The 26887-nt window shown below is 44.5% G+C and overlaps 1 protein-coding gene across 5 annotated transcripts in view; it reads right to left on the reverse strand.

Annotated features, from left to right (window-relative positions):
* Window positions 1-1385: 1385 nt before the first annotated feature.
* The window catches only part of RGS6 (regulator of G protein signaling 6), a gene marked incomplete at both ends in the record, with an annotated part of 219635 nt that continues 194133 nt past the window's right edge, over window positions 1386-26887 (reverse strand). For 3 of the 5 annotated variants that reach the window (XM_079537342.1, XM_079537345.1, XM_079537344.1), the window contains 2 exons: window positions 1386-1436; window positions 17956-18045. In XM_079537342.1, the coding sequence (XP_079393468.1) occupies window positions 1386-1436; window positions 17956-18045 (141 nt within the window). Of the gene's footprint in view, window positions 1437-11341; window positions 11396-17955; window positions 18046-26887 lie in introns of all 5 variants that reach the window. The other 2 variants (XM_079537341.1, XM_079537343.1) reach the window with 1 other exon arrangement.

The raw sequence follows: 26887 nt of genomic DNA on the forward strand, positions 1-26887 counted from the left end.
TGGCATAAGGGAAGAAGACCAAGTGTCTATTTTCACATACACTTCAGATCTGAACTGCTTTAAAACTACAGGTTTCATGGTACTAAGTCAATTGAAATTGAAAATTTTGTATATAGGCAGTATACTGTACGTGAATGCAATCCATTTTACATATCTGCAGCTAGTATAATGTGAGTTTTGTCATTAACCAAGTCACTTCAGGTCTGTCTTCATCCTAACCTCTGTAATACCCACGTTCTGAAACAAGCTATTGGGTCATCTCTTGCATTTGTATTCACGGGCTCTACATCAGGTGAAACACAGGCACCCAAGCATCTGCACAGCCACAAACTTCTTCTGACAAGCTTTTCTCCATCAAATCTCTCCTTGCTGCAGACTGAATTTTGCTCTCCATTACACATGCCTACAGCAGAGTTACTTTCTCCTGTATACGCATGAACAGATTTTGGCCCACTGTAATCAGGGCTAAATTTCCTCTAAGTGGTTCAGTTCTACCTACTTGGAATAAAACTTGAACATCCATCATTAAGTAAGTACGCAAAACTTCAAATAAATAGAAGACCAAATACAATAGAAAACAACTCACTTTTAAATACCGCATGTGTGTGTCTGTGTGTTTGTGCATATGTGCGTCATACATCTAAAACATAACTACGTCAGGCAGTCTTGCACTAAACGTACATGCAGAGCAATCCCGCCGATGTCGGAGGATATGCACCAAGATCAGTCTGATGCAGTGGGGCAGATCCTCAGGTGATGTAAGCCACTCAAAGTCTCCTGCCTTTGGACGAGGATCTGACCATCGTCTTTGGACATGCTACATGCCATTGGAAGGACAGCGAGTGACAAACTTAATGAGGGCCATTTTTTCCTGATATTTTAAAGGAGGAGAGACATAGGAAATTAAAAACAAAGCTAAAGTCAATGGATCTGCAGGAGAGATGCATTTGATACTTTGTGGAAAGGAGCAGCAGCTTCCAGCAGATATTTTATTGGATCCAGATGGCCACAGGAAAAGGAGCAAATGGGATTGCAGTGGCATCTTTTATAGCCGTGTCTGTGCTAGGAAGAGAAGAGGTGAAGCAAAACCACTGATCTCTCTCAGTTCCTCTTTCTCCAAGCAGTGGTGAAGTCTGTTTCCTCAAATAACAACACACCAAGCCATTGTCTTGTTGCTTCCTGTGTACTGTGGCTTGTGCTCCTACAAACCCAAGCAGGAATCCAAGTCCCCATGCAGAGCTCGGTGTCACTACGAAGCTGTGCAGATAAAGTGTTGATGTAATTGGTGACAGGCGGGCTGTCCCTCGCTGAGCTGCTCTCTGCTCCTGCTGTCCCCAGTGGCACCCTGCCCTCCCTGGTGAGGTGGCAGACTGGTGGGGTGACTGTCAGGAGGACTGCATCAGGCCCGTCAGGCGCTTGCTGGCCAGAGACTTTCCCTGGAGGAAGGCACAGACAAACAGACAGACAGGAGACCCACAGTGTGAGTGAAGCAGCTGCCACGAGATGGGGACTGTTGGACAGTTTGGTGAGGGTTTTTCAGTTACCTGCAATTTTACCCCTGGATTTTGCAAGGTGAGTTGTGGCTAACTGGCCTCAGTCACTGCTTGTTGACCCCTGCAGACAACACTTGTCCCTGGTCTCAACCCAGATATTGAACTGTTGACTGCAACTCTTTGAATGTGACCATACAGTCAATTCCAACTAGAGAAGTTGTTTGATCACCTTGCAACAAATTCAGAGTGCAAAGGGAAGGAAAATCAGAACTGGCATGCAGTTTATACCCACAAGGTACGGAAAATCAGTAGCTTAGGGTGGTAATTCACCCCAATTACTTTTAAAAACCAGGTGGCCACATCCAAATCACCTACTGAGAATAGTCCTGTGTTCGTGACTCCTGTTCTGACTCCTAAGTGTGCTGTTTGGTCCGGGCCAAACCTCTGCCACGGATCATACGAGCAGTTTGAACAGATCCGGGTCTGTTCTCTAGATTAACACATTAACATTCCAAGAAAAAAGGACCCGTCAGCCTCTTTGTTTCCTCATCTCTTCCCATTCAGGACTACAGCAGATGGATGCAGTAGCTCTCTGCAGAAGCCTGATGTTACCACTCAAACGTGCAGCCTTTATCAAGCAATTTGCTGGGCTGACCACATGACCACACTCTGCTGTGACAAACAGTGCTGTTGCTTGGACCATCCCTCCTGGGATGGGAGTGCCACCACCACCATTTTGTAGGCTCTCTCCTGGGGCCCAGCTGCTGTATGGCATTGCTGCTGCTTAAGATAAGCCTATTTTCTTTCACTGTAAATCAAATTCTCATTTTTGAACAAACTCCTGGGGAGCTTGGGCCAGTGCAATCCCAGGGGGCGGGTAAGTCCTCTGCAGGAGCTGCAGGCATGGTCAGCACACACTGCTATTGTGAACACCAGTGAAAGGGTGCTGAGGAAGCACTGATTCTTAAGCCCAATTTGAAGGAAAAAAAGGTAAACATCCAGATGGAAACTTCTGGAGCCATAACATGGCTGGTTTTAGGAAAAAAAAAAATATTTATACCTGTATTTGGATAGCTCCTTAGGAAAAAAAACAATGAATACTCATTGGGTTTTTATAATGGCCCTAGATAATGGCAGCCAGTCAGCTTCTCTGTTATCTTCTCTGTGGCAGGCAGCTGGGGACACGCCAGCTCCCGCCTCAGCATCTTGTTTGGCAGTGCAAGATGCTGCAGCACTCCCTCACAGCTTCCTTTGGCACTGTGGACGTAGCTCCTGGCTCTCCAGTGGGCTCGATGCTGTGGGTCTGGCCCAGTCTTGGCTGGCACAGCAGCAGCAAGATGGGTAGAAAAAGAAGCCAGCACACATGGATTAACACTGAGAGAGCTTTAGAATACATACTGCACTGCTTTGGTTCCTCAGTGGTCTCCAGCCACACACACATTTGTTCTAACCCAAGGATCAGCCTCACTTTTGGGGCCTGAATGGGGTGAGCACCTGCAGGCTGAATGTTACTGGTCTGTGGGCACCTGATTTGGGATTTTTCTTCTCAAAGATATACCAACTGGTCCCTCTTATTTCTGCTTCTTTTTAATCTTCCCATGCTTCCATAGCACGAGGTTCAGAAGGAGACACAGCACATTTGGGAATGCTATACTTAGCTTTCCACCAGACAGATACAACATAAACCCCAGCTCGTGCGACATGCTTCAGCGTCCCTGGAAAGAAGCGCCCCTGCAGTGGGGTGGCCAGCTGACAAGTGAGGCTGGCCCACATCGCCTCAGATGGCTGGGGTAAGACACATACCTGTATCTTGGGTATCTACAACATAGCTGGGTGCAAAGTATGCCAGAGAACTTCAAGGGTCCTTTCGGGTCTGATCTGGCATTGGGTCAGGATTCTCTTAGTGAGATCACTGACAGGTAGATGAAGTTTTAGGTCATTACAAAAGACCTCACATTTTCTTTAAATGGGCTCAGCCAAGATAAATGATCTTTTTCCTTCCACTGTCTTTGCTTAGCAGGAAGCCAGCTCCTGGCCCACATTTCTAGCTCTCCTTTCCCCAGTGCACAAAAATGTCTATAGCTCCTGCCTTATTTCCAGAAGTTTCACCTAAGCTTTGCTGACAGAGCACAACGTCTTGAGTTCAGCACACTACAGCGCTTCTTTTACTCTGTCATACAGAGTGCAACCTTACAACCTGGAGTAACCTAAGGAAAAAGTCAGGGAATTCTTGATAGACATTCTGAAATTTCCCCCCAGAAGGGGGTTTCCAAGTTCTGGGGCCCACCCTCCCACTCAGCTGTGTGCCTGGGAGGGGACCAGCTGGCCCCGGGATTAGCAGGGCTCTTACCACACCCTGCCAAAGCGACCCACAGGCTACTGGATGTACACAGCACTTTCTATGGCTGAGCAGCTACAAAACTAAAATATAAAATGCAATTAGCAGTTATCTGAATGAAGCAGAATTCAGCAACTTAACACAGGCAAAAAGCAAACAAGAGGGGGAAAAGCCCATCTGGGATTGACAGAAAAACTAGGCAGATCTCCTTTCAAATCTCTTGCACAAGCCACCACTTTCCACCTTGCTCTTTTCTTTCCTCTACCAAAGGCAGCATTTGGCCTAGTAAGAGAGAAGGCAGGGGATGTGAATTGTGTTTTTTTTGTAAGTAGACAGTTTAGTTTTGTCCCATACCTGTAGTTTCACACAAGTGGCATGCTGTGCCCAGCACACAGTGCAGCTCACATGCACAACATGCAGTCGCTCACCACCAGCAGCATGCACAGGCCAGCACTCCCATGCACCCCATCAGGCACTTACCTTAACATCGAGTGGTATTTGTCCCCAGTAGTGAGGCCGAGGAAGCATGTGGGATGTTTCTGGTGCTCAACTCTTTACCACAGCAACACAAACAAAGCACTGTCATGCCACTCCACTCCACACTCCTCACCCACCCACTTAGGACTCTGCTACAGCTGACTCCACTGATTGCTCTCCATCCCCTTCTGCTCCCTGGTGCTGTCCCTTCCCCAACCAGAAGGATCGCTTTCCTGGGGGAGAGGCCATCTCCCGGGGAGTAGACATCTCCATCCCTCTGTAAGACCTCAGCAGAGGACCGGGACTGCTCTGTGTGCCGCTGGAGGTGAGCAAATCTCCCACCAGCTGCAATTTAAGCTTTTTCACATGCTGACAGGCACCACGCAATTCTGTAACTTCTAGCTACTGCACTTTGACAACTCTGGGAGTGGGCAGGCAGTGTCCTGCAACCAACCAAAGGAGAAGATTTTCAGTGCCCTAGCCCTGCCAGTGCTCCTTGATTGTCAGTGTTAGAGTACATCTTGGGGAAATCTTATTCTAGTATCATTTAAAAAAAATTCTTTTATTAGACTTGTTTTTTTTCATGAGAAGATACACTGCAAACATAAAATAAGCAACACAAATTAACAAAGTTAAGTACAAAACAGAGTTAAAAACATAAACAATAAAGGAAAAGAACTTAGTTCAATGCAAAATAAGTACAAACTATGAACAGATATCACTTAAAGAAGCACACAGACTATCATAGACAACACCATCAACTCCATGCTGACACAGACTGATCCCTGGAGCTGCTGTAGAGAGCAAGCACAACAGCAGCACGCAGGATGCTCACCCGCTGCCACCAGCACCATCTCAAGAGTCACCCCAACATGGTGCAGCACGAGCCTGCTGCTGGTACCAAGGTGCCTAAGCTGCTCTGCATTGCTGCTGCTCACAGCTCTGCTAACCAGGGTCAGGCTTCTACATCTGACATCTCCATTTCAATTTATCCCCTTTTTCAATTAATATGATTGGATATAAAAGCAGATCAGTGCTGTAGTCCAATGAAAATTGGTATCATCCATCCCTGCCTTATTTTTTGAGATTTTCCCATGCTTTCTAAGCAGATGCTACGCTTTGCTTTCAGAATCCCTGGTGCACCACTACATGTAAAACAAACAAGGAACATATATGAGCCCAGTACTCACCAACTCCTTAAGCAGCTCCAAGAATGCTGGAGCTCTCCTCTGCCTTCCCAGCAGCACCGGGAAGGTGGATGCATCCCCACTTCTGCTGGGAAGCATTTTGGGCCCTGCGTATCTAAGAATGTGTTAGGGCCCATTTTAGCATTAGTTCAAGCAGTCTGTGGACTGCTCCAACTCATCCTGTGGAGGGTTGGCCCTAAGAGACCACACAGTTCCAGTGCCAATGCTCACCAGGTGCTGCATGGTGCAGATAGCCCAGATCCTGTCCAGTAGAGAACTTCCTGGGCAAGTGCAGCTCAGTGGTGTTTGAGAACCTGCCTGAAAATGTGCCCCCATCCCTGGTTGTTTTACAGGGCCTTTCTAGGTGTCAGCCCATCCCTGCTACCACATGCCTGTTTAAAAGATGCTGTCTGTTGATGCTGAAATATCAGCCTGGCTGAAATCACAGAAGGGCCCACAGAAGGGCTCTCCCCAGAAATCCTTGCTGAGGTCATGATTCAGTAACCGCAGCATGTGGAAGGTAGTTTTATCTTCTTGAATTTGTATGCAGCTGGAATAAAAGGCAGTAAACGGATAGTAAGCATATCCTGAACTCCAAATAGGGCCTTTCATTCAGAAGTATCCCAAAGATGGTGCAAGCAGGGATCACTCACCCAGTGCAGGAACAGTGTCCTCTGGGGCCAATGCAGTGGCCATCCTGTGCCAGCAGAACCACACAGCAGCGTTTTAAGGGTAGGAAGTGAAGAGTAACTTACCCACGAGAAATGAAGAATACTTATCTTTTGAAGTAGACCTGCATACCGAATGGATAACACAATGTACATGCAATACATGCAACCCGCCATTTCCTGAACTGAGCATGCAGCATAAACCTATCCAGCCCACATATTGTACAGGTAGGGCACCCTGTGGGTACCAGGAACAGATGTAGTGCACACAAGCATGCAGGGACCTGTCAGTACGTGCACTTACGCCCCAGGCATGCGGCTCCAAGCAGGGCTAGCCACTGACTGGTTACTGCACATAACAGGCAAGTTGTCAGTGCGCACTGGGTCCCCTCATGCTTCACGTATGTTCTGGTGCTTCCCACACCTATAGAATGCAAGAACCTTTTCCCAGTAGAGACAGTATTTGTTAATGATTTGAGTACTGGAACAAGCAAATTTTCTTTTTAAGTAAGACAACATCCAAAGATAAAAATAATCCTTTTTCCAGATGGCTTTTCTTGGTGCCAAATCTAAGAAGCTTTGGCATCCATTTCTACATCCTTCCCTTCTAACTGTCTGTTCCTGACACCCATTTCATCAGCATTTCAGGGTATCACCTTCTACTATCCACACTTCGTCTCACTGTATTTTCTAGCCATAATGGCTTAAACTTTTGGCTTTATTATATTGCAGGTCATGAATACTTTCCATTCCCTCAAATGCAGTTATCTATTTATGCAATTAAGTAGAGCTGTGAAAGTAAAAAAGTAGAAAAGCTGGTAAGTTTATGACAGTTCTATGACATTATCAAGAAGCCAGCTGAAAAGAGAAATGATGATATCAGGCAGCAATTCCTCCTACAGTCCTACCCCGTGAACTGTGTTCATGGTTAGTATTTGTAACACATCATGGTGACATACAACTGCACAAAATATACAGTTCACCTGAGGAAGGTAAGACCCTCCTGATACATTTTACGTGCGTGACTTCATACTCATGAATTAGGAATAAGGACCGGGAGAGTCAGAGTGTGATTTGGACTTTGATCCAACAGCAGACAAAACAAAAGGACATGCAATTCTGAACAGCAAGGGCCAGTAACAGTGGCCAAGGGATGCAGTCAAGGGTTGGGAATATAGGAAAGTGAGAGCAGGGGTAACAAGACATAGCTGGAGGAGAATACTGCTGAAAGCATCTGGGAAGGGACAGCCACATAGGCAGGATAGACAACGAGGCTATCGTAGCTGTATAATGCAAGGGAATAGATAAACATGGACGGAGCATGGGACTTGAGGTTTTGCAGAGAACAGTAGCTTCACCACACTGAATTGGGATAAACATACAGGCCTGAGCCAAGGACAGTTCAGCATGAAATCACTAAGACATACCAGAAAACTAAAGTAGAGGAAGTGCTACTCTGAAAATACTGTTTGAATCACTGCAAGAAGGAGTGCACTTCAGACATCAGGCAGAAATTATATAAAACAAATATAAAATATAGGCTCTCCAGTAATATTCTTAGAAAACTCACCCTTCCACAAGAAACCATGGAAGGACACTGGCTTTACAGACATGAAGGAATTACGTGTGGGACTCTGTCTGCAAGGCTCCTGGATGAGAATGCAAACACCAACTGCTGCTACCTCATAGACTTGAAGCAGCTCCTGCTGACCAGTCCCTGCCTGCTGCCTCCAGCAGTTCTGTCTCATACAGCTAATGAAGCTGAGTCCCTCTGTCAATTCAGTTATTCACCTATGACTGAGAAAGGAAACAATCCTTGGTCTTCATTGACTTGCTGTCCTGTACAAGATGCTCCATTCATAATGTCTAAGGTTCTTTAAATGAAAGCCCATTAGAGAAGTTCTATTCTTCTATTCTTAACCCACAGCCCAATCCCCATGTAAACCAAACACAGACCACCTTTTCTTTCACCTCATTCTTTCTGCAATGTGTTTAATTTATCACTTGGAAATATCCCTCGATTCCTTGGATACATTTCACAGTGCATCTCTCTTCTGTACCTGATATCTACTACTACTCTAAATTTAAAGTAAATTTCCGGAGTCTCTTAGTCTCACTGCATACTTGCATTTCCCCTAAAAGTTACCAGGAGGGCTCCTTTTCCTATTAAATATTTCACTTCTTACGAACTGTAACAATGAAAGATAAAATACAAGCTGCAGTTTTACCGTACCCAAACATAGGTTGCAAGCAGCTACGATGTGCCTCTACAAATCATGCCAGAGCATATGCTGCAGTGGCCAACTATTACTTGAGGAAGGAGGTAGGGCAAAGAAAACACAGGTAAGAGATATCCCATAGACTCCAATATGTAGTCAAAAATCTTTGCATTTGCATTTTTGGCTCCCCATGGCAGCTGCTGGTTTCACCTGGGAGCAGCCAGGTCCTATCACTCTTCTCTCATATTCCATTGATGGAAGAGCAAAGCAGGAACTTTTTCATCTTATTCAGGAACAGAGCTTTCTCGGCCCAGGAGCACAACAACTAACAGCATGAGATGTCAAATGATTCAGACAGAAGTTATGACAATTCCAAACAAACACTATATCCAATATCTGGCAACATTCTTAAAGCACAGAAATTGAACTCTGGCACTCTCAAAAGCCCTGTGCATGCCTTTTATTCACAAACAAGTGCCAGTTGGGAATAAAGTGTAGAGATGTGCTCAATGCTAGGTCAGTGCCTCAATACTGAGTTAGAAAATTTAACACCAGTTTACTTAAGAGAGATAATTCCTTCCTTGGAATAGTGTGATTTTTAAAAGTTCAAAATCAAGTCAGAATATCACGGCCCAGGTTTATCACTTGAAGTTACCTGCTGAGGCCAGTATCCCCATAATCCCTGTTATTGCTGAGTAACCACTGCTGCTTTGGAGATAGAACTCAGGATGCTGCAAGGTGCAACAAAGAAAAATAAAAACAAACACTCTTGTTTCCCCTTCCATTAAATGGCCACCAGCACAAGTTAGGAAAAAACTTGGTAGCTTCCTCTATGAGACAACAACACCAGTGGTTTCCCTAAACGTACTCATTAAAATATATTTTCCTTCCACTCTTGGCCCTGAAGGATCATCTCAGCTTACAAGAACTAAGCTTCTGTCTGATTATTAAATCATTTCTAAAGCAGATGGGAAACTACTGTGGTTTAAACAGCTAGGCTGAGACTGCATAGCTAAAAATAGTATAGCAGGCTCCTTTTAATTAGTAAGATGATCAGATATGACAGAAGAGAGAGATGTAGATATATGGATTTGTGTGTGTGTATGTCTTTAAAATTAAGTTATTACCTCAGTAACAAGTATTATTTATAACATATATGATACATGATGTCTGATTTTTATGATGTCATTTATCTTCACTTGGGCAAGAAGACAGGCTAACTCTGCTTTCATAATGTCAATCCTTGCTATATTCGAAAGGAAAATTGTAATAAGATAAACCTGCCACCGTGTGCAGTGCCATCATTTTTTAAATGAGGTGGATTAGTAAGTGCTCGGGTGCAACAGACTGTCAGATCTGCAATGCGTTGCCCAGAGCGAGTGCGGCTCCCCGAGGCCGACCGCGTCCCTTGGCGCACGCAGAAGAGTCAGTCCAGCTTTGCACCTCTGTCTCCACAGCTGGGAGCCAAGCATAGGGCTGAACTGGACACGGACTGCTATGTCTGCCCTACTGCTGTGCTGCCCATGTACTTTTGAGGACTCCTCAAAGCTTGAATGGGGCATCTGGGAGTAGAATTTGCTACTCAGTGTAAATATATCGGCATAGTTTATTTAAAATAAATAAATAAATAAATAAATCTCGCCTGTTCCTCTTTCTGGCAAACTCTTACAAAGTAGTAAATATGCAGATGGGCACAGTGATATATTTTGTATCAACATGCTTCAAATGTGTGCATATGCATTAGCTATATAAATACATTCCTCAGGAAGCCTGCCAGACATATACTACAAAGCTCTGCATTTAGTTTGTTCAGAAAGAACCTCTCCAGGTTCATCTGCTGTATGACAGCTCACACTTACCTGCAGTTTCCTCTTTTCTATCTGGATGTACAAATGTTTCATATTTATACAGTGTGTGTACATATATAGCATGCATATATATTAATGTACACAAACACATAGAGACACGCAAGTAAAAGCATATGTACTGTATATACACAGTCCAACATCTTTGTTATAAAGCTGAATATCACAGCGGTATGCCAAAACTGTACGGCATATCAAGTCAAAACATACTTGATACTAAACAACACCAGAACAACTTGTTGATATACCTTCAGTGCTAGCTCCCTGCTGCCCCATGAACACTGCTGATCCCATCCTGCACACTTCCCCTGCCTCTGCCAGCCCTTCCCACCAAGCCAGCTGTGCTACTGCAAGAGGGGGGCACCCCAGGATACATGCACAACACTGGGAGCAGAAGGAAGCCAAGAATTGCCCTCTTTCTCTAGAAAATCTTTAGGGCCCAAGTAGCTGAAGATCAGAGATTGGTGAAGGATGAGAGGAGAAGACCTCTGCCCACTGCCCTTGAGGTCTCACCATCCCATTATCTGAGAGGTTTAAAAGCATCATGTTTCTTGCTGTTACCACATTCCTTTTCAGGTGATGGTACTATGAGCAAGTCAGAGGGTATAATCCATCACTACTTACATGAGTACTGACACACGGGGGCAACAGAGGGAGTGGCTGCAGTGTAGTGGGTGGCTACGTATATATATATATCATATGGCAGCACGAATCATGCATGGAGGTCAGTATGGATACAGCTGAAATGGTGGGTGCTACTAGAATCATGCTTTTCTGATTCTTTGCACAAGGAAAAGCCAGGACACATTCTGTAGTGGGCACACAGCAAAAAGACATCCATCCGTTTAATTCTGGACACAAATCAGTTTGCTTTTGCAGTGATGATTAGCTGGAATGAGCACTGCGATGGAATTCTGCTCCCCACCCACCCTGTTTTCAGAGCTGCTATTTAGATGAGCTACGCTACTAAAAGAGAAGCTGTAAAGATGCTATCTGCAAACATAAAGTTGAAATAAAAAGATAAACATCCGCATTCCCGCCAATGAAAAATGGAGTTCTGAAGAAAGGGAGGAGGGAGAAGAAAAAGAACTTACCATGCTGCGAGTGAACTTTTCTAGAGAAGTTCTACGACCTTGCTCATTCTCTGGCTTAACGGGGAATAAAGTGGGGAGAAAAAAATACAGAAAAAAAACCCTTCAGCTTAAATGCAGTTTTTCAAAACAGCAGCAAAATATAAGGAAGCAGCAAGGGGAAAAAATTGTAAAAAAAATTGTAAAAAGCAGAAATCAATGTTTGCAATAGCAAACATGAGAAACCAAAACCCCTTACAGAATGAGAAACATCAGTACTTCTACTCTTGGAGAATGTCACCTTTCCTCCCGTGAGTTTTTTGAATGGATCAAACAGCATCTGTGCATTGCTGTGTCTCACAGCTATTGGTATTGATTTCATGTTCATTGAATTTTCCTTCTGTAGCTGTTTGAGCTGAGACCTCTGATTCTGGTTAACATCTGCCAAACAGCTGATTGGAGACTGCTGTCTACTTACTTCAAGAGATGAAAAAACACAGCAACTTTTACAACATTAAAAAACAGTGTGTGAGTGAATACAGTGCTGGAAGGAAAATCCTACCGAACTCATTGCCAGGGAACTATGTACTCCTCTACTTATCCAGAGGACACAAGCAGATTTCCAGTACGGTTGGCTACATCAAGACATGAGACAGCCTTCACATGTCAATGCAAGGCCATGTAAAGACACAAGCCAATTTGGGGCACTGATATTTTTCTATCTGGGTCCAGAACTATTGACATGCAAGAAGACATTCAACTTCACTGCAAGAAGACAAGTGTATGTATCATGGCTCTGTTAATGTATCCATGAGAACTCTGCTCACCGTCACATTTCAATTCTTTTGACAACAAGGAGATCTAACTGTCATTAAAAAGGAACTAAATAATTTATTGTCATATATGTTGGCATATCTAGTAGAAAAATATTGTTATGAGCTGAGAAAAAACTCAATAATATGAAGCAAAGCTCACTACAGTCAGAAAATTGTGAGCATTGGTGATTTCCAGGAGAGAAAATAATTTCAGTATGGTGAGTCGGTGAAATGGAGATAATGAGATGGAAGTAAAATGGCAGTGAAGGGGATAAGAAGCTGTTTTTAAGAGAAAGCCACAGCAATAAAGGTGCATAATACTGCATTGGAAATAAGCATTGCACTGGAGCTCCTCATCAGATGATGTATTAAAATGTTGGAGAGTGGCAGCTCATTACACCTTGCCTCTGAGACCTAAAGCAAAGGATGGGTGGGAAGGGAACAACAAGAAGAACAACAGCAAAATAGGGTGAGGGGGTCCCCTGGGAAGAACTTCCACAGAGACCTCTGACAGAAAGTTAGAAGAAATGCCAGCAGGAAACACATTTTCAGCAATGCTCTTACTGTGATCAAGCTCAGCTTTTCTTGTAGATGCATCACATTTGGGCTGCTCCATGTTGTGGCCATGGTGCTGTGAGGATAGGGACATCAGTTCTCATCCTATGTGACAGATATCACCTCAGCCAGTGTTGAGAACAGAGCCAAGGCACACATCGGGTGACAAGACAGGCTCTGTGGCTGATGGGGAAGCAGGGACATACCCTGGCTGCCACCAGGACAAATCCACAATTTCACCCAGGGAAATAAACACCTTGACAAAAGACAGTGCTCTGCTAGGCTCCATGGAGCAAGGTACTTGGAGTCTGCAGCATCACATTGCTACAGGCTGGAAAACTGGCCGTTTAAGCTGAAGCACTGGAATGCACTGGCGACAAAGGAGATCAAGCTGATGAACCTGGTCTGCACAGTCTCCCTGTACCTACTGCCAAAATGCAGTGTCTTTGTTCTTGCTTCAAGCACAGTGATGCAGCCTCCGGCCTTGCACAAATGCAGGTTGGTGGTCTCCAAGGATGCTGAGCACCTCACTGTGTGCCAAGAGCTCATCTTGCACAGGTCACTGCATGTGAGGCCATTTTCCTACCGCAGCTGAGGACATTGTGGAGAAGCAGGCACAGGTCACCCCAAAGCACAGATGTGCCGCACAGAAATGCCTTGCAAGCACAGGCTGCAGCAACGCCGCGCCTTGGCATGGGGACAGGAGGCTGGGACCAGCTGAGTGGAACAATCATTCCCATAGCATCCAGCTTTGAGTCAAAGTGTGACATTCTCTAATAAAATAAAAAGCAGCTGAGGCTGGCTGGCTACAGAGCGATGAGCTGGCACGAGTAGATTTCCTGGCAGTGAGCAAGGGTGCTGGTGCATGGCTCCCCAGCTTCCCCTGCCTGCATCCCACCAGCAAAGGAAAGGAATAATAAACAAAAAATAATGGAAAAAAAAAAATAAATCAAGAAAAGAGACAGGCATTTCTGTATCCCGTGAACACATCTTGGGTCCAGCCCAGAAAGTGCTGGATGAGACTATGGACTACAGAGGTACAGCACAATGGCAGCACTTGCACAAACACACACCACTACTGCAAAGTGCCACATGCACAAGCCAGGTCAGGCAGTCCTTGTAGGTGCAGAAAGGAAGGGAGCTATCCTTGCCATAAACACAGCAGCTAACAATAAAGGACATGAGTATTTGGATAAAGTGTGAAACCATCACCCCTGCTGTAGATGAACACGTCAGGCCAGGTGGGTGCTGAAAAACAGATCTTGTCAATTAGCCATTCACTAATTATTGACAATTTCCTCTGAGTTTTTCTTTTTCTACATATTATTTATCTAACCATCCTGATTTTAAGTTCCTTTGTGTGGATTCTGCTGGCATAGAATTGCGTAAGTAGAAAATCTTACGAAAACCAGCTGACACTAATTATTAAAAGTAATTAGGAGAAAATTGCTCAGCATCTTTATAGCATTCAAGCCAGTCCTGCCACTGAATCACACTGGTCATATGCACCCTGATGGGACCAAGCAAGGATGGCATCTGCAGTGGGAAGCAATACAGAGAACTGGGACAGGGGCTCCAGATAAAAGCAATGCTTCAAAAAGCGTATGCTAAAAAGGCAGCCTGTCCTTCCTGGCATGAAGCTCCCAGCCACCACCTTGCTGACATTTTTGCCAGGGACTTGAAAAGGAATCAGAAAATGCATTCAAAAGCTCAGTCCTCTGAACTGCAGGTCTGCAAAATTCCTTCCTTCCCTCCCAGGATTCATTTTGTTGGCTACTGAAGGAGAAAACCATGTGTTGCAGAAGGATGCTGCTGCACGAAAATGAAGGGTAATCACTTCCCTGACATCAGCTCAGGAAAAGGCTAGAAGCATGTCCCCAGCTTCTCAGGCAGCCATTTGTAACTGTCCAATGGGAAAAAGCAAGAGCCACGGACAACGCTACCATATGACTGAAAAAGTACTTTGCATGTTTTTGTTCTGAACACAGGGAGCTCACCTTTCGGTGCCAGCTGATGAGGGCAGTCCTGCACAAAACCCTGCAAACACCAGTCTGCGCCTGCCATGGTGCGGAGCTCATTCCTGCAGCTCTGCAGCCCCTGTGGGATGCTCCTGTGCCTGTGGGAAGCCACCACATGCCAGACAGGAACATGGGAGCTGTAGCAGTTCGGCCACCGGTCAAGCTGGCAGTCAGGTGGAAATGCCCACCAGAATCACTGCTTCACCTTCTTTTCGTGCAAGTAATGGAAAGCACCTTGAGGTCTTTCCTGCTCCTTTCACAGAATCAACCAAGTTGGAAAAGACCTTCAAGATCATGAGGCCTCGCAATCAGCCCCATGCCCTCTGCCTTGCTCACTATGAAGCCAGCATGGAGATGGTGAATGGGGGCCGGGCCAGGCCCTTAGCCCTTTCTCCTCCCCAGTGTGCTACTTCCAATCAAACCCATGCCAGAGGCTGACCTCCTGCTCCCTGCTGAGCTCCATGAATCTGCAGGATGAAGGCCAATAGTATTGTGGTTTTAATAATGACATTGTGAAGAACAGAGGGGAAAAAAAATCCAAAACAAAATAACAAACAATGTGTGCCTGGTCTGTATGCAGCCTATGTCCTCCACTACCACGCATCAGTTGTGCAGTGTATCTCAGTCCTGGCCTGGAACTTCTCTCATATCTCTCCCTTTCATTACTGCACTCTCAGAGCAGGGAGTGGAAGCTCGCATGTGTGTGGTTATTGTACAATGTGGAACTTATAGTGTTTTCCAAACTCCAAATCCCAGCATCCCAACAATGTCATGCATCTTTTGAGGCACTAAGGAAGCCTTGAGATGTCTCCACTGAGCAGGTAGCTCTTATTCTTACATTTGACAGAGAATAGAATATGAAGCAGAGTAAAGCTGAACTTTCTTTTCCTCCCAAGACCACACAAGAATGTAAATGGGGGGAACTAAAGGATACACATGGATTTTGTGGTTCCCAGTCCTGTGCTTTAGCCACACAGCAGTCTTTTCCCTTGTCCTGCCATCTCAGCTTACCACGACCCAGTGCTGCAGGGCTGAAAATGCCATAAGACATAAACACACCCGTGAAATATTCATGCGTGAATATAAGCCATAGGCATTCATGTACTCCGTGCATACAACTCTCTTTGCCCAAGTCCAGTTGGAACAGTGCTGTTCTTCCAAAAAAATGTATTTTCTGTAATGTAAGTAATATTGGTATTGTATAGAGGCAGCATTAGGACACTGTCTGGTGGATAAGACATATTCATGCTCCTGACAGACATACTTCATCAAGCCTTTAACAACTGCAGTGAATTTCTGCTCACATCAGTAAAGCCAGGACTTTGTGTGCAGGCTCTAAACCAAATCCTCCACCCATGCAGGCTTCGACAGCTATGTTTCCTTCCTTCTGATTTCCAGATATTTACAGGAATTTTAAATGGATGCCTCTCAAACCTGCACCAAAAGCACTGACGCTCTTACCGTGCAGCTCAATGCACAGAAACTTCATGTTCTTTCTGTCAGCATTTGTGTACCTATGCTGCCTTGGAAATGCTCACTCGCTCAACACAATGCAACATGATTGCTAAGAGCTAGGCAGATTCTGGAGTAACATCAATTCCCATCTTGCACAGTGTGAAGCAGGTGAGCAATGCATCTACACAGAACTACATACCACTGCCTTTTTTGCACCTATGTTTACTTGTGCACCCACAGCTCTTTCTAACAGAAACTTGATTCTTACTTTCACGGCTGTGTTAACATGACACCAAGGCCTGCTCCTCTGGCAGTTTGCGGGGGGGATGAGGATGTCATGCTGACACATCCAGGCCTTGATCTGACAGCAAACAAGGACTGCAGAAAAAAGCCTCTGGTTTGAATGGGCTCAGCTGGGAGGAGAAAACCCTTCTGCTTTGAAGCAGATGAACCCTCATGCGTTCAGCGGAGGGAGGATGGGAACGACATGCCAAAAGCTGATAGAGAAGAGGATGGCAAAGGTTTTTATGCTTTATACTATCAGAGGACTTTGCATTGCACTTCCTTCTTTCCCCACCACCTCTGAACTCTAAGAAGACCTAACCTTTTCAAATATAAGCAGCGCTGCACAGTGCTGTCTCAAATCAGACATTCTGAAACAAAGGGCTGACTGCTGCCCTCCATTACCGGCCCCATGCCACCTGCCTGCAGTCCCAGGCATAGCGGACAGAGGGGTTTGTCTCCTTCTGTCACACTGCGCATGCTTTTAGGATACACAGTGACAATCAGGACAAAAATACCACTGGGATTTCATGGTATTGTGCCAGTGCAACATAATTTGGCAGCACACAGAGAATGCAGCAGAAAAACAACAGGGAAGATGGTAATGAGAAAACCCACGCTCAGGCTGTAGGAGCCAGTTTATGAGTGGTCCTGGAAGTCAAACAGAAGAGAGACATACAAACGTTAATATGCATGCACACGAACACACATGGACACACAGACTAGGAGTCAGGAGGTGCAGGAAGCATCTGAATACAGCTACTGGTGCAGAGAGCTGTAGATTACCTCCCAGCCCCTTGGAAAGGATGGGCATTTGGGCAGGAACTACCACACACCAGGTAACCACTCCTTCATTACCTTGAACTGGGGGTTCCTGGCAGAAATGCCGTGCTGGCAAAGCACATGTGGGTGCCAGCAATGCTAAAGAGCTCAAAATCAGTTGACCTGTAAAAAATGTGGCTGAAACCCTTAATTGTTGCATGGGTTGCAATTATTTCCTGTCTCCAAGGAAAAAAGAACTATCTTTTTTATGTCCAGAGCAAGGGAAAATGAGAATGGAAATCACTACAGGGCAGTCTAGAGGTAAGGCATCCAAAGGAAAGATCACCTGGTGAGACTGAGGAGGTGAAAACCAGAATGGGTGAAATTTGCAAGACCAATTAACAGATTGATGAGTTCTGCTTCTCATACAGACACCATCTACAGAAAAGGCAATGCAGTTTTAATTGCCTGCACTGCATTTGGGAGGCTGTTGTGCAAGACAAGCACATTTCTGGGTGTTGTTTTTTGTTTTTGTTTTTTTGTCTTGGGCCATCCTACTTTCCCAAAAACATGTGTTGAGGTTGTGCATACGGATGCCATACTCTGTGCCCCTGGTGAAGAAAACAAAAGTTCTCATTAAATAAAATGTTTTAAAAAAGGAAACAATATTTTCATTTTCACACTAGCAGCAAGCAGCAGGCGAGAATCAAGAGGTGCAAATAGATGCAAGCATGTCCTTTCCAACAGATACCTTCTTCTTTGCCAGCAATAAGTCCTGGTAAGCATTTGAACGGAGGAAGCGCGCATAGCTGTCACTCTTCATCAGCTTGTAAATGTGCTCCTGCGGGACAGGAGGAAATGAGAGACAGAGAATTGTTATCAAACCTCATTTAGACATCACAGAGATTTAAAACACAGTGAATTAGAAGGGCGAGAGACTGATCAAAGTCTTAATTAAGTCTGCTATTATTGATTATGTGTGTTGTGCTGGCATACAGGAGGTCCATTCTGGGGCAGGACCCTGCTGTGCTTGGGGCTGCATAAACACAAAGCAAAAAGACGGCCCTCACCCCAAAGGCTGGCACATATTATTCAGTAATCAGTGTTATTCTATAATGACTACAGCTCTCAGAAATCCCCAGATCATGAGCAAGTGGCTAGCCAGGCTGAAACTACTGAGATGTCTCAGGAAAGAAGAAATAAATGCCAGAATTTGTCCCATGGATTAGGTTTCATTGTACTACTCATAGATACTTGCACTATCACTCCACCCCCTCATTATAGTTCATGAAGGAGAACCTATACTTGAACACATTTCATTTCCACTTAAACAGATGCCTAGAACAAACAAACATATTCACATCCTGAAAAAGCCTTTATGTCTGACTGACTACTCATTAAATTTACTGGGCAAATGCACGCATTTGCATTGTATGTATAAAGTTACGTCAGATGAGTCCCACCCACAGGACTCTTTGACTCCTATTGAGTCAAACTGCTGGTATTAGTTTGCTTGGAGTACATCCCTTACCTATGTGCATCTTCAGATTTACAAAAGAGTGTTCCACTGCAGCAGAACCTACTCTTTTCCATTGCCTTGCTTTGTTTTACTTACTGAAGAAAATTCCTTAATTCTGTCAGCTCTTCTCCTAATTGTCTAATTTTCCTTTGATTTGTAAATGGATATTATCCCAAACATCAAGAAAATCACATCAAAATAATTTGACCCAATAAGAACTGAGATTACATTAAAGGAATTCAAAAGAAAAACAGGCACTCTAGACATTTATCTTAGAATTTGCCTATGGAAGCGTTCTTACAGAGTTAATGAACAGTTTTATCTACACTGATTTATACAACACAAAATATTTTCTCCTGCCCTACAGCCATTGCAGTTGAAATTTCAGAACAAGCAACCCAGACACAAGTCACAGAGTTTATTTCACAGTGTTAACGAGCCAAGCAAAATTCCCTTATCTTCACCATCACAGCCAATCAGAGATGACCTGTCTGTATAGAGAACTGTCTCATTTAGCTTTCTTGTGCTATTCAGTGCATAGTTCTAAGAGGGGCATAACTACCACTGGTTTTTACTGAGATGCACAATAAAATGCACCCTTTGAGCTACAACCTGGCGTGGAACACTTTTTACCAGTTAATTTCATTTCCACAGTTGCTTTCAGACCTGTCAAACCTTTACTTGTGTGGCATTATCTATCTGAAGTACAGCACAAGATGTTGCAATAGAAATGGTCGTATACAGTCATCTAGCAAGCATGACCCCTTCTCACTGCAGGAAAAAAACAGAAGTGAGGGCACAGCTCCATGCTGATCACCTACGGCACTGCCAAGGATTTCCCATCCAGCTGTGGGACACTCCTTTTTACTCAGGGCAGAACAATCCAAGCATGATCTGAGCTGAGGAGAGGAAAATAACGCACGTCATGGGTATGGTCACTGGCAAGTTTGTATTTCTCTGGAATGAATTATGATTTTCAGCATGAAATCACTCTCAAACACCTCCATAGAAACAATTCAATAGGAACAGAAATAGAAATTAACTTGAGTTAATTTAAATCAACCACATGGCAACCAGTTCAGCAATACTGTTATCTCTTAAATTCTCAGAAGGAGACTCTATCTCCTACTAATACATCTTTCATAATTAAGTGGAGAAAAATAACCCTAACTGTATATCTAGAAGACTTTTCCTTCTTCCCCATAATTGTGGGGTAGCTGATGAGTACCTGGGGCAGGCACTCTGCATCCCATCAGCAGCAACAGGTCAGAGGGGTCCCTCAGAACCTGTCTCTTGCTGTGATCATCCCCCAGTGCACCCGTAAGGCAGGATGCTGGAGGGAACAGTGCTGAGCTGGGAAGGAAGGGGCCGCAAGGCTGAAGGCACAGCAGTGGGCAACAGAACATTTTGGTTGACATTTTGATGGACAGCTAATTAAATTGTTGACTACCTTTGGATTCCAAATGGTTTCTTAAATGGTCAGATAACAGGGTCTGCTCTGAAAGGCAAAGATAACATTTTTGGAAATCAGTGTTCAATTTTCATTGCCACACAAGCAGATCACATTAGCTGCTTGCACATAAAAGAAGAACAAAGCAGAGCAGAAACTGCTGGCTATACAACCCTCCAGCATGCTGGCAACAACTATCAGTCTTGCTCATGTCAAGATGACTTCAGGTATTTGACCTTAAAACAGTATAAACTCAATATCTGACTGCTGAAAGGGGAAAAAATTACTTTGACCCTGAAATGAAATAGACCACAAGCTGATGTCTTAGCTAAGGCCACTCTCTGAAGAAGTGGACTACAGCACACTCATCCCCACTGCCACCCTGGGAAGGTAGCTGGTGTGCAGGATTTTCTCTGCTTTTCACATCCTGGAATCACTGAGCAGCAACCCCGCTACCTTTCAGCTGTTCACCAGCGACACAATCAAAGAGGGAATTCTTAGGCTTTGAATGCTAATGAAGAAAGAAGGCTGGGCATAGGGAAAGGGAGGGACATGCTTCAGATGCAAACTTTACAGCTTAATTGCAAGAATTCAAAGGGCTTGCTTTGAAGAAGTACTGGAGGCACAAATGATGCACTGATCATTTATTTTATAGCGCTTCACTTTTGAAGCACCTAGAGAAAATCTGAGCCAGCTGCTCAGGTCAGCAAAGACTGCCTTCCAATTTGCAACAGTCCAGGACAGCTTACATTGCTGCAGCTAACTCCCTGCTGAGACTGCACCACAAAGCTTCCTGTAGAACTGTGGCTGCAGTCCACATTCAGCTCAGTTACACAACAAACCTAGCTGCAGGACAGGAAATGCTGGTGCCTGGGACATTTGCTCTGATCCTTAGCCTAGTCCATTCTTTGCCACCAAGCTGTTTGCTGCTATACCTTATGCAATCTGCAACTTTCTAGGGAGAATTTATAGCTAGCATTTAGCAGCTCCTAATTTCTTAAATAAATTGAAAGCTACTTGAGGTTGAGCAACTGAGCATAATCTTTTGAGGCAGCCTGAGCAACGGGCATATTAGCAGAGGTGCGTGCACAGATTTAGCTGCCCTGTGCAACATGTGCAAATTGGCTTGTTCCCTTGCATCACAGATTTTTAGCTCACCTGGGATCATTGCAACCCGCTGGTCTCTCACTTTCTAATTTACTGAGCAGCTGCTTTCATTCCTTAACACGTGGTAGAGAGGGAGCATAACTTCACCAAAGACTGCAGCCAGCATCTTCAGTGGTGCACCTGACACTTACACATGCTCCAGGACATACCTGAGGCTGCTGGCAATAAATTCAAGCCCTCTTATCCTTTTACTAAGAGAACTTTGCATTTTATAAACTTGCTTTTTGCAATGGAATGAGCTCATTATTACTGACTCCCTGATTACACAAAGCAAATTCACTATTTGTCTGATTTTTAACAATTCCCTCACAGGACTCCTGCAAACAGAGTGGGCTTTCTGCTGACCATCCTCAGTTGTGCTCCTGCAGTCCTGAGCCAAGACGCCATCCCTCTTGCTACTACCATTGCATGACAAACAGTAAATTTCAAAGGGTAAAAGGTTCTCACTTCTGTGAATTAGTGAACAAAGGAACCAGACATGTAAACCACAGAAAAGTCCTCTTCTATGGTGTTACATGTAACCTCAGCTTCAGCAGAAGTGTAGGGAAATAAATGCTGATAAGCTCCAGCATCTTTTGGCTTGTTTCCATTTACAAGCCCTATCTCTGGAAGGAGATGAAAGACAAGCTCTGTAAATTTTCTTGACAAAAGGGGAATGGGAAAAAAATAGAAGAAAGTGCAATCCAGACGGGAATGTGGGAGGTGGCTGAGATAGCAGAAACACCTCAAAGCTGCCCTTGCTTCAAACCAACATGCTGCAACGTGACCGGGGCCCTCTTCCCCCACAGGCAAAGCACAGCGACCCTGAGGAGAGTGTGTAGCAGCAGAGCAGGACCTTGGGAAGTATGTGGGAAAAAACCAAATGACAGAAAAATAACAAAGCAAACTTGCTTGCACAGAGCACCTGGTAGGCCTCTGGAAGCCTGTTATCTGTTGAGAACATTTATTTTCAGCAGAATATCTTGGTTCTTTTCTCTGAAATATGCATGTGATAAAATAGCCGTGTAGGTAGTTAAACACAGCCATTGCTAGTCTCACCTCTTAGCCATTGTGATATTTTGTGACAGGTCTGAAGCAGGTTTTGCAGTTGTGAAGGCCAAGCACAATTTTCTCATGACCTCTGAATACCAGCTTGATTCCAGCGAGCCCTTAAACTTTAACTTGCTGAGGGAAAGTTTTCTCTGCTTGTGCCTGAGCACAGTTGTACACTTGGATGGTGAGGAGGATGAGGGGGAAATATCTGATTCTTTGCTCGCCTCAAGCCCAGGCTTCCCACTAAGCACACTTGTAGCCCATACTGGGTTTTTACATCATATAGACACTGGATAGCCAGACAGCTGTTGAGAGTCACCTGAGCCCCAGTGCTCCACTTTGCCATTCACAAACAGGTTGGAAGCCGCTTGCTGTAGCTATCCCACTTGCAGCCCTTCACCCTGCCACCAAGACCTGGCATTATAATAAGGCATTTACAGACACCTTTTTATGCTGCAAGCAGGCGAACGCAGCAGCTGCCCCTGGAGCCAGCTCAAGGGATATGTGCAGCATGTCAGACAAATCCATTTGAACACAAGCCCCAAAGCAATATAAAGCAGCAGAGAAAACAACTAAATAAACAACATCAAACCATCACGAATGTTCTACCTTTGCACTGGGGGAGACTGTTCTGCAGATTCACACATGAGAGAGCAGAGCCTTATTGAACGCCTCGTGGCCTTCACTGGAAGGGATGACAGAGGCCAGCTGAGGCCCTGTCAGGGGTCTGCATCCCAAAGGGATGTCCCCAACTGCACAAAGAGGGTAGAGGAAGGAGAAAACAGGATGATGCATTCTGAGCATGCAACGAGCAACTGCTGCACCTTGAATTGGGCACAGGAAGCCATAGCATCTGCTGGCAGACATAGCGAAGATGAGGCATGCAAAAGACCTTCACCCCTCAGTGAGCCCAACTGATAACATCAGTGTGGGAAGGAGGAGGGGAAACATGGGGTTTTCAACCCAATTCTCTTCCACGTCTCCAAATCCCTGCTCATTCAAGTCCCTGCACATAGCACTGTGTCATTCCCAATGACACTGTGCTGCCTTTTTGATCAACCAGCCCACATTAACCAGTGCTGTCCAGCAGCACTGCCACCCAGCTGCTGCTAGAGTGTTAGGCTTGCCTGATTGATAGTTTAGAAAATAAATGTTTCAGGTTGGTAAGTGACACTTAAGGGTCTTGGCCTGAGTATGAATTGCGCTGGAAAATTTGAGCAATATCTTTTTGGCCTCTCTGAAGTTATTTAAGTGACAAAATAATTTACACCCACAGTTTATCTGGTGTATTTTCTTCACACTCAACCAAGTTGTTTTTACTACTTCAGAAAAAAAAGATGAATAATTATACTATAACATAGACTAACCTCCTTGCTAATCTAAAAAGCATAAAACCTCTTTTCAGACCCCAAATGAAAGTACACCAGGCACAGCGGCGTAAAAGAGCATTAGCAGGAGAAATCACTGTAAGCAATGAGAGCTCATTTTGAGTAATACACAGAAATCCTTTGTTTAGCCCTGTAGATACAAAGTTAGAAGCCTAATGTAAATCTTTTGTGAGAAAGTGCATTGATAAAAGTAACACATCAATTTAGCCCCGGCTCCTCTGTAAATGGATGAGACAACTGGTTTGCCTCATACCTTCAGAGGTACAGAAGGGCTGCTGGAGCTGGGGCAGACGCACTGCAGAAGGCAGAGCCCTGCCAAGCACCGTGCAGTTTAGGGGTCAGCTTGGTACTGCAGGAGGATTTAGTCCTAAATATAGCAAGGGCTATCCAGGGAGACCAGAATGGGCTGCTGGGAGTCTAACACTGTGTGAGCAGCTTTAGGTTTTGAAACAATGATCGTGGTTAAGAGTCTGATTCCCACAATGTGGACCAAATCCTGGCTACTGGCAAAAAGCCCAAGTGAACAGGTTTTGCCTGGGAGGAGGGGGACAATCTCATGCAACATTTGGAAGACTGGTATCTCTTCTCCAAACAGTACAGTACCTAGGAGACACAGCAACAAATATGGCTTTTTGTGCTTCTTCTACATGCTGCAGTACAGCCATGAGACAAAACTACTCAACTTTTTGACCAAGATCTTTGCAAGGCTGCCTGTAGCTTTTTCTTTCTTCATTTTCTAGGGAAAAGCCTGCCAAAAAGCTGAGTTCCACTCTTGGAAGGAACATGCAGCATCCTTGCCACAGCAGAAATTAAACTGGGGCAATCTATGTCCCCTAGGGGACAGTGACAGCAGGACGCAGCCATATAGAAGCAAGCAGCATCCAGCTTCTGAGTAAAGGTGGTGATGCTGAGGTAGGTAGGACTGATCTTGCTTGGATGCTGACACAGGGAATACATCCTGGATACAAAAACTGCCTTCCAGGTCTTGTAAGCATTTTGGCTGCACTTCTATGTCCCCTTGGGCAAGCCTTTAAGTGACCGAACTCAAACTCTTCAAGTCCATGCTACAAATACTTATCAAAAACTTATATCTGTTTGCAGATTAATGCAATTCAGACAGCACAAGAACAACATTCATACCTGCTGTGGTCTGCATTGCTGAAAAATCTCCCAACAGATTGTTATTATTTTTAATTAGAAAGATGAACTCTTCAAGAAATAGCAAGCCTTAGAACAATTAGACTGCAGAGTTCCTGCAGTATGTGGGTTAGGCAGGTGTGGAAATGACTTATCTTTAAGACTGCTCATCCACTGTCCACAAGAGGTGGACTTACGGAGTCCTGGCTGCTCAGGAGGAGAGGGATGCATTTGCAAGCATTTTTGCTCATTGCCTGACAGAAACAGAATAGTGTCAAGTATGCCCTGACTTTCACACAAGCAGGAAAGGCTCCTGCTTTGCAAGAAATGGTTGTTTCTTGCAACCCAGATGCGCATCGCTGGCACAGGGGTCCCAGAGAACCAGCCTGAGTGTTAAATTCAATTTTTAAGCAAGCCAGAGGCTTTCCCATGCCATCCATTCAAAGGTATTTTTTTAGAGTTAGGAGATGGTAAAGACAAATGTCTGGTAAAGACAAAAGTTGCTTGTTCAGACATTCTGTCATAGAACATGACTATTAAAGCACAAATTAAAAAGCCAAAGATTAAAAAAAAACCAAAAAAGTACTTTCAGATGTGTAGCATGTACATACATTTAGGATAAAGACTCAGGAAAGTTGTAACACTTACTATCTTACTATCTGCTCTTACTTTGACCTCTGCTTCAAGTCTTTCATTTCCTGCTTTGTGCAGCATCAGACGCACCAGCATAACCCTCCACGATCACTTTCCTATTTTTGTTGCAGGCATCTAATTGCTCTTCTGGGTGCATTTGCGGGACTCTTGGTTTTAGATTCAGTTTAGATGTAAGCTGTTCTGGGAAATCCACAGGGAAGGAACTTGCATTTTTCTTTGTACGTGTAACAAATACTCAGCAACAGTGAGATTTCTGGTGAAGGCTGCATCTACTGGAGAGCATGACAAGGGAAGATCTTCCCCTTCTGCCCCACAGAATCAGAACCAAAAGGGGAGAAGAAAATAAAGGCCAAATTCTTGTGAAGTTTCTACTTTTCATAGACAACATCAGGGTGCCAAAGGTCTGCAAGAGGACTGGGCACTGTGTATGTGCACGCACATGTTTTGTACATACCGCAAAGCAGTGCTTTCAAATCCTCATAGTGTGAGCTGAGCATTAGGGGCCTCTCGAGCCACCCTTCAAGGCAGGGTGCCTGGGTCTGCTCCATGTCCTCTTCTGACTGCCCATACTGCCAACCAGAACTGCTTGGTTTTCTATCCCAAGTTGCTATCCTTGACAGACATACAGGTAACTGGGGTGAGTAGGTGAAACGTAAAGAAAATAACACTAAGCTTTTCTTGAGTTCTTATGTGAGAGGTGATCCAGATGCGTACAACGAATGATTATTTTCATGTTTTCCTTCCGTGCTGTGATTTAGCTCAACATCTACAAAAGGAGTTCTGTATGCTTGGTGAATAGGTACCATGAATATGCTGCTTTATATGCTTGCTTTCACATCCTCTGCATGCTTGAAAAAACAAAGTCAGTAAAAGAAAGGTCACCCCTTATTTTCCCTTCTTGGTAGAAAATGACATTCCATTTCCAAGAGATCCTTTCTCTCACTCGGAGTTTTTTTTCTAAATTCAGTACGGTCCCATCACCTTATGTCAACACTCACAGCTTCTTGGTGGCACCAGAATGAATACTAAGAACTGACCACTGACAAATCCTGCAAGGGCTCAGCTGTCTGTTACCAGCACCGGCAGAGGAAAGCATGAACTGGGCCCAAGTCTGGGCCAGGTACATTTCTGGTTTGAACAGCACAGGGTTCAGCACTGTGGTCTAATCTGCTCAAGAATTAGCTAAGGATCTGTGTAGTACAGTCAAAATCCCTAACAGAACCCAGATTAGAACTGAATTTCCCTGAATCATCTTCACAGAAAAAACAACAGCTAATTAGTTCAGGTAAAGGAACGTCATTCTAAAATTCTACTTCATTTATAGAAGAAGAAAAAT

This window comes from Tetrao urogallus, assembly GCF_951394365.1.
Source record: "Tetrao urogallus genome assembly, chromosome: 6".
In the NCBI taxonomy this organism is placed as follows: Eukaryota; Metazoa; Chordata; class Aves; order Galliformes; family Phasianidae; genus Tetrao; species Tetrao urogallus.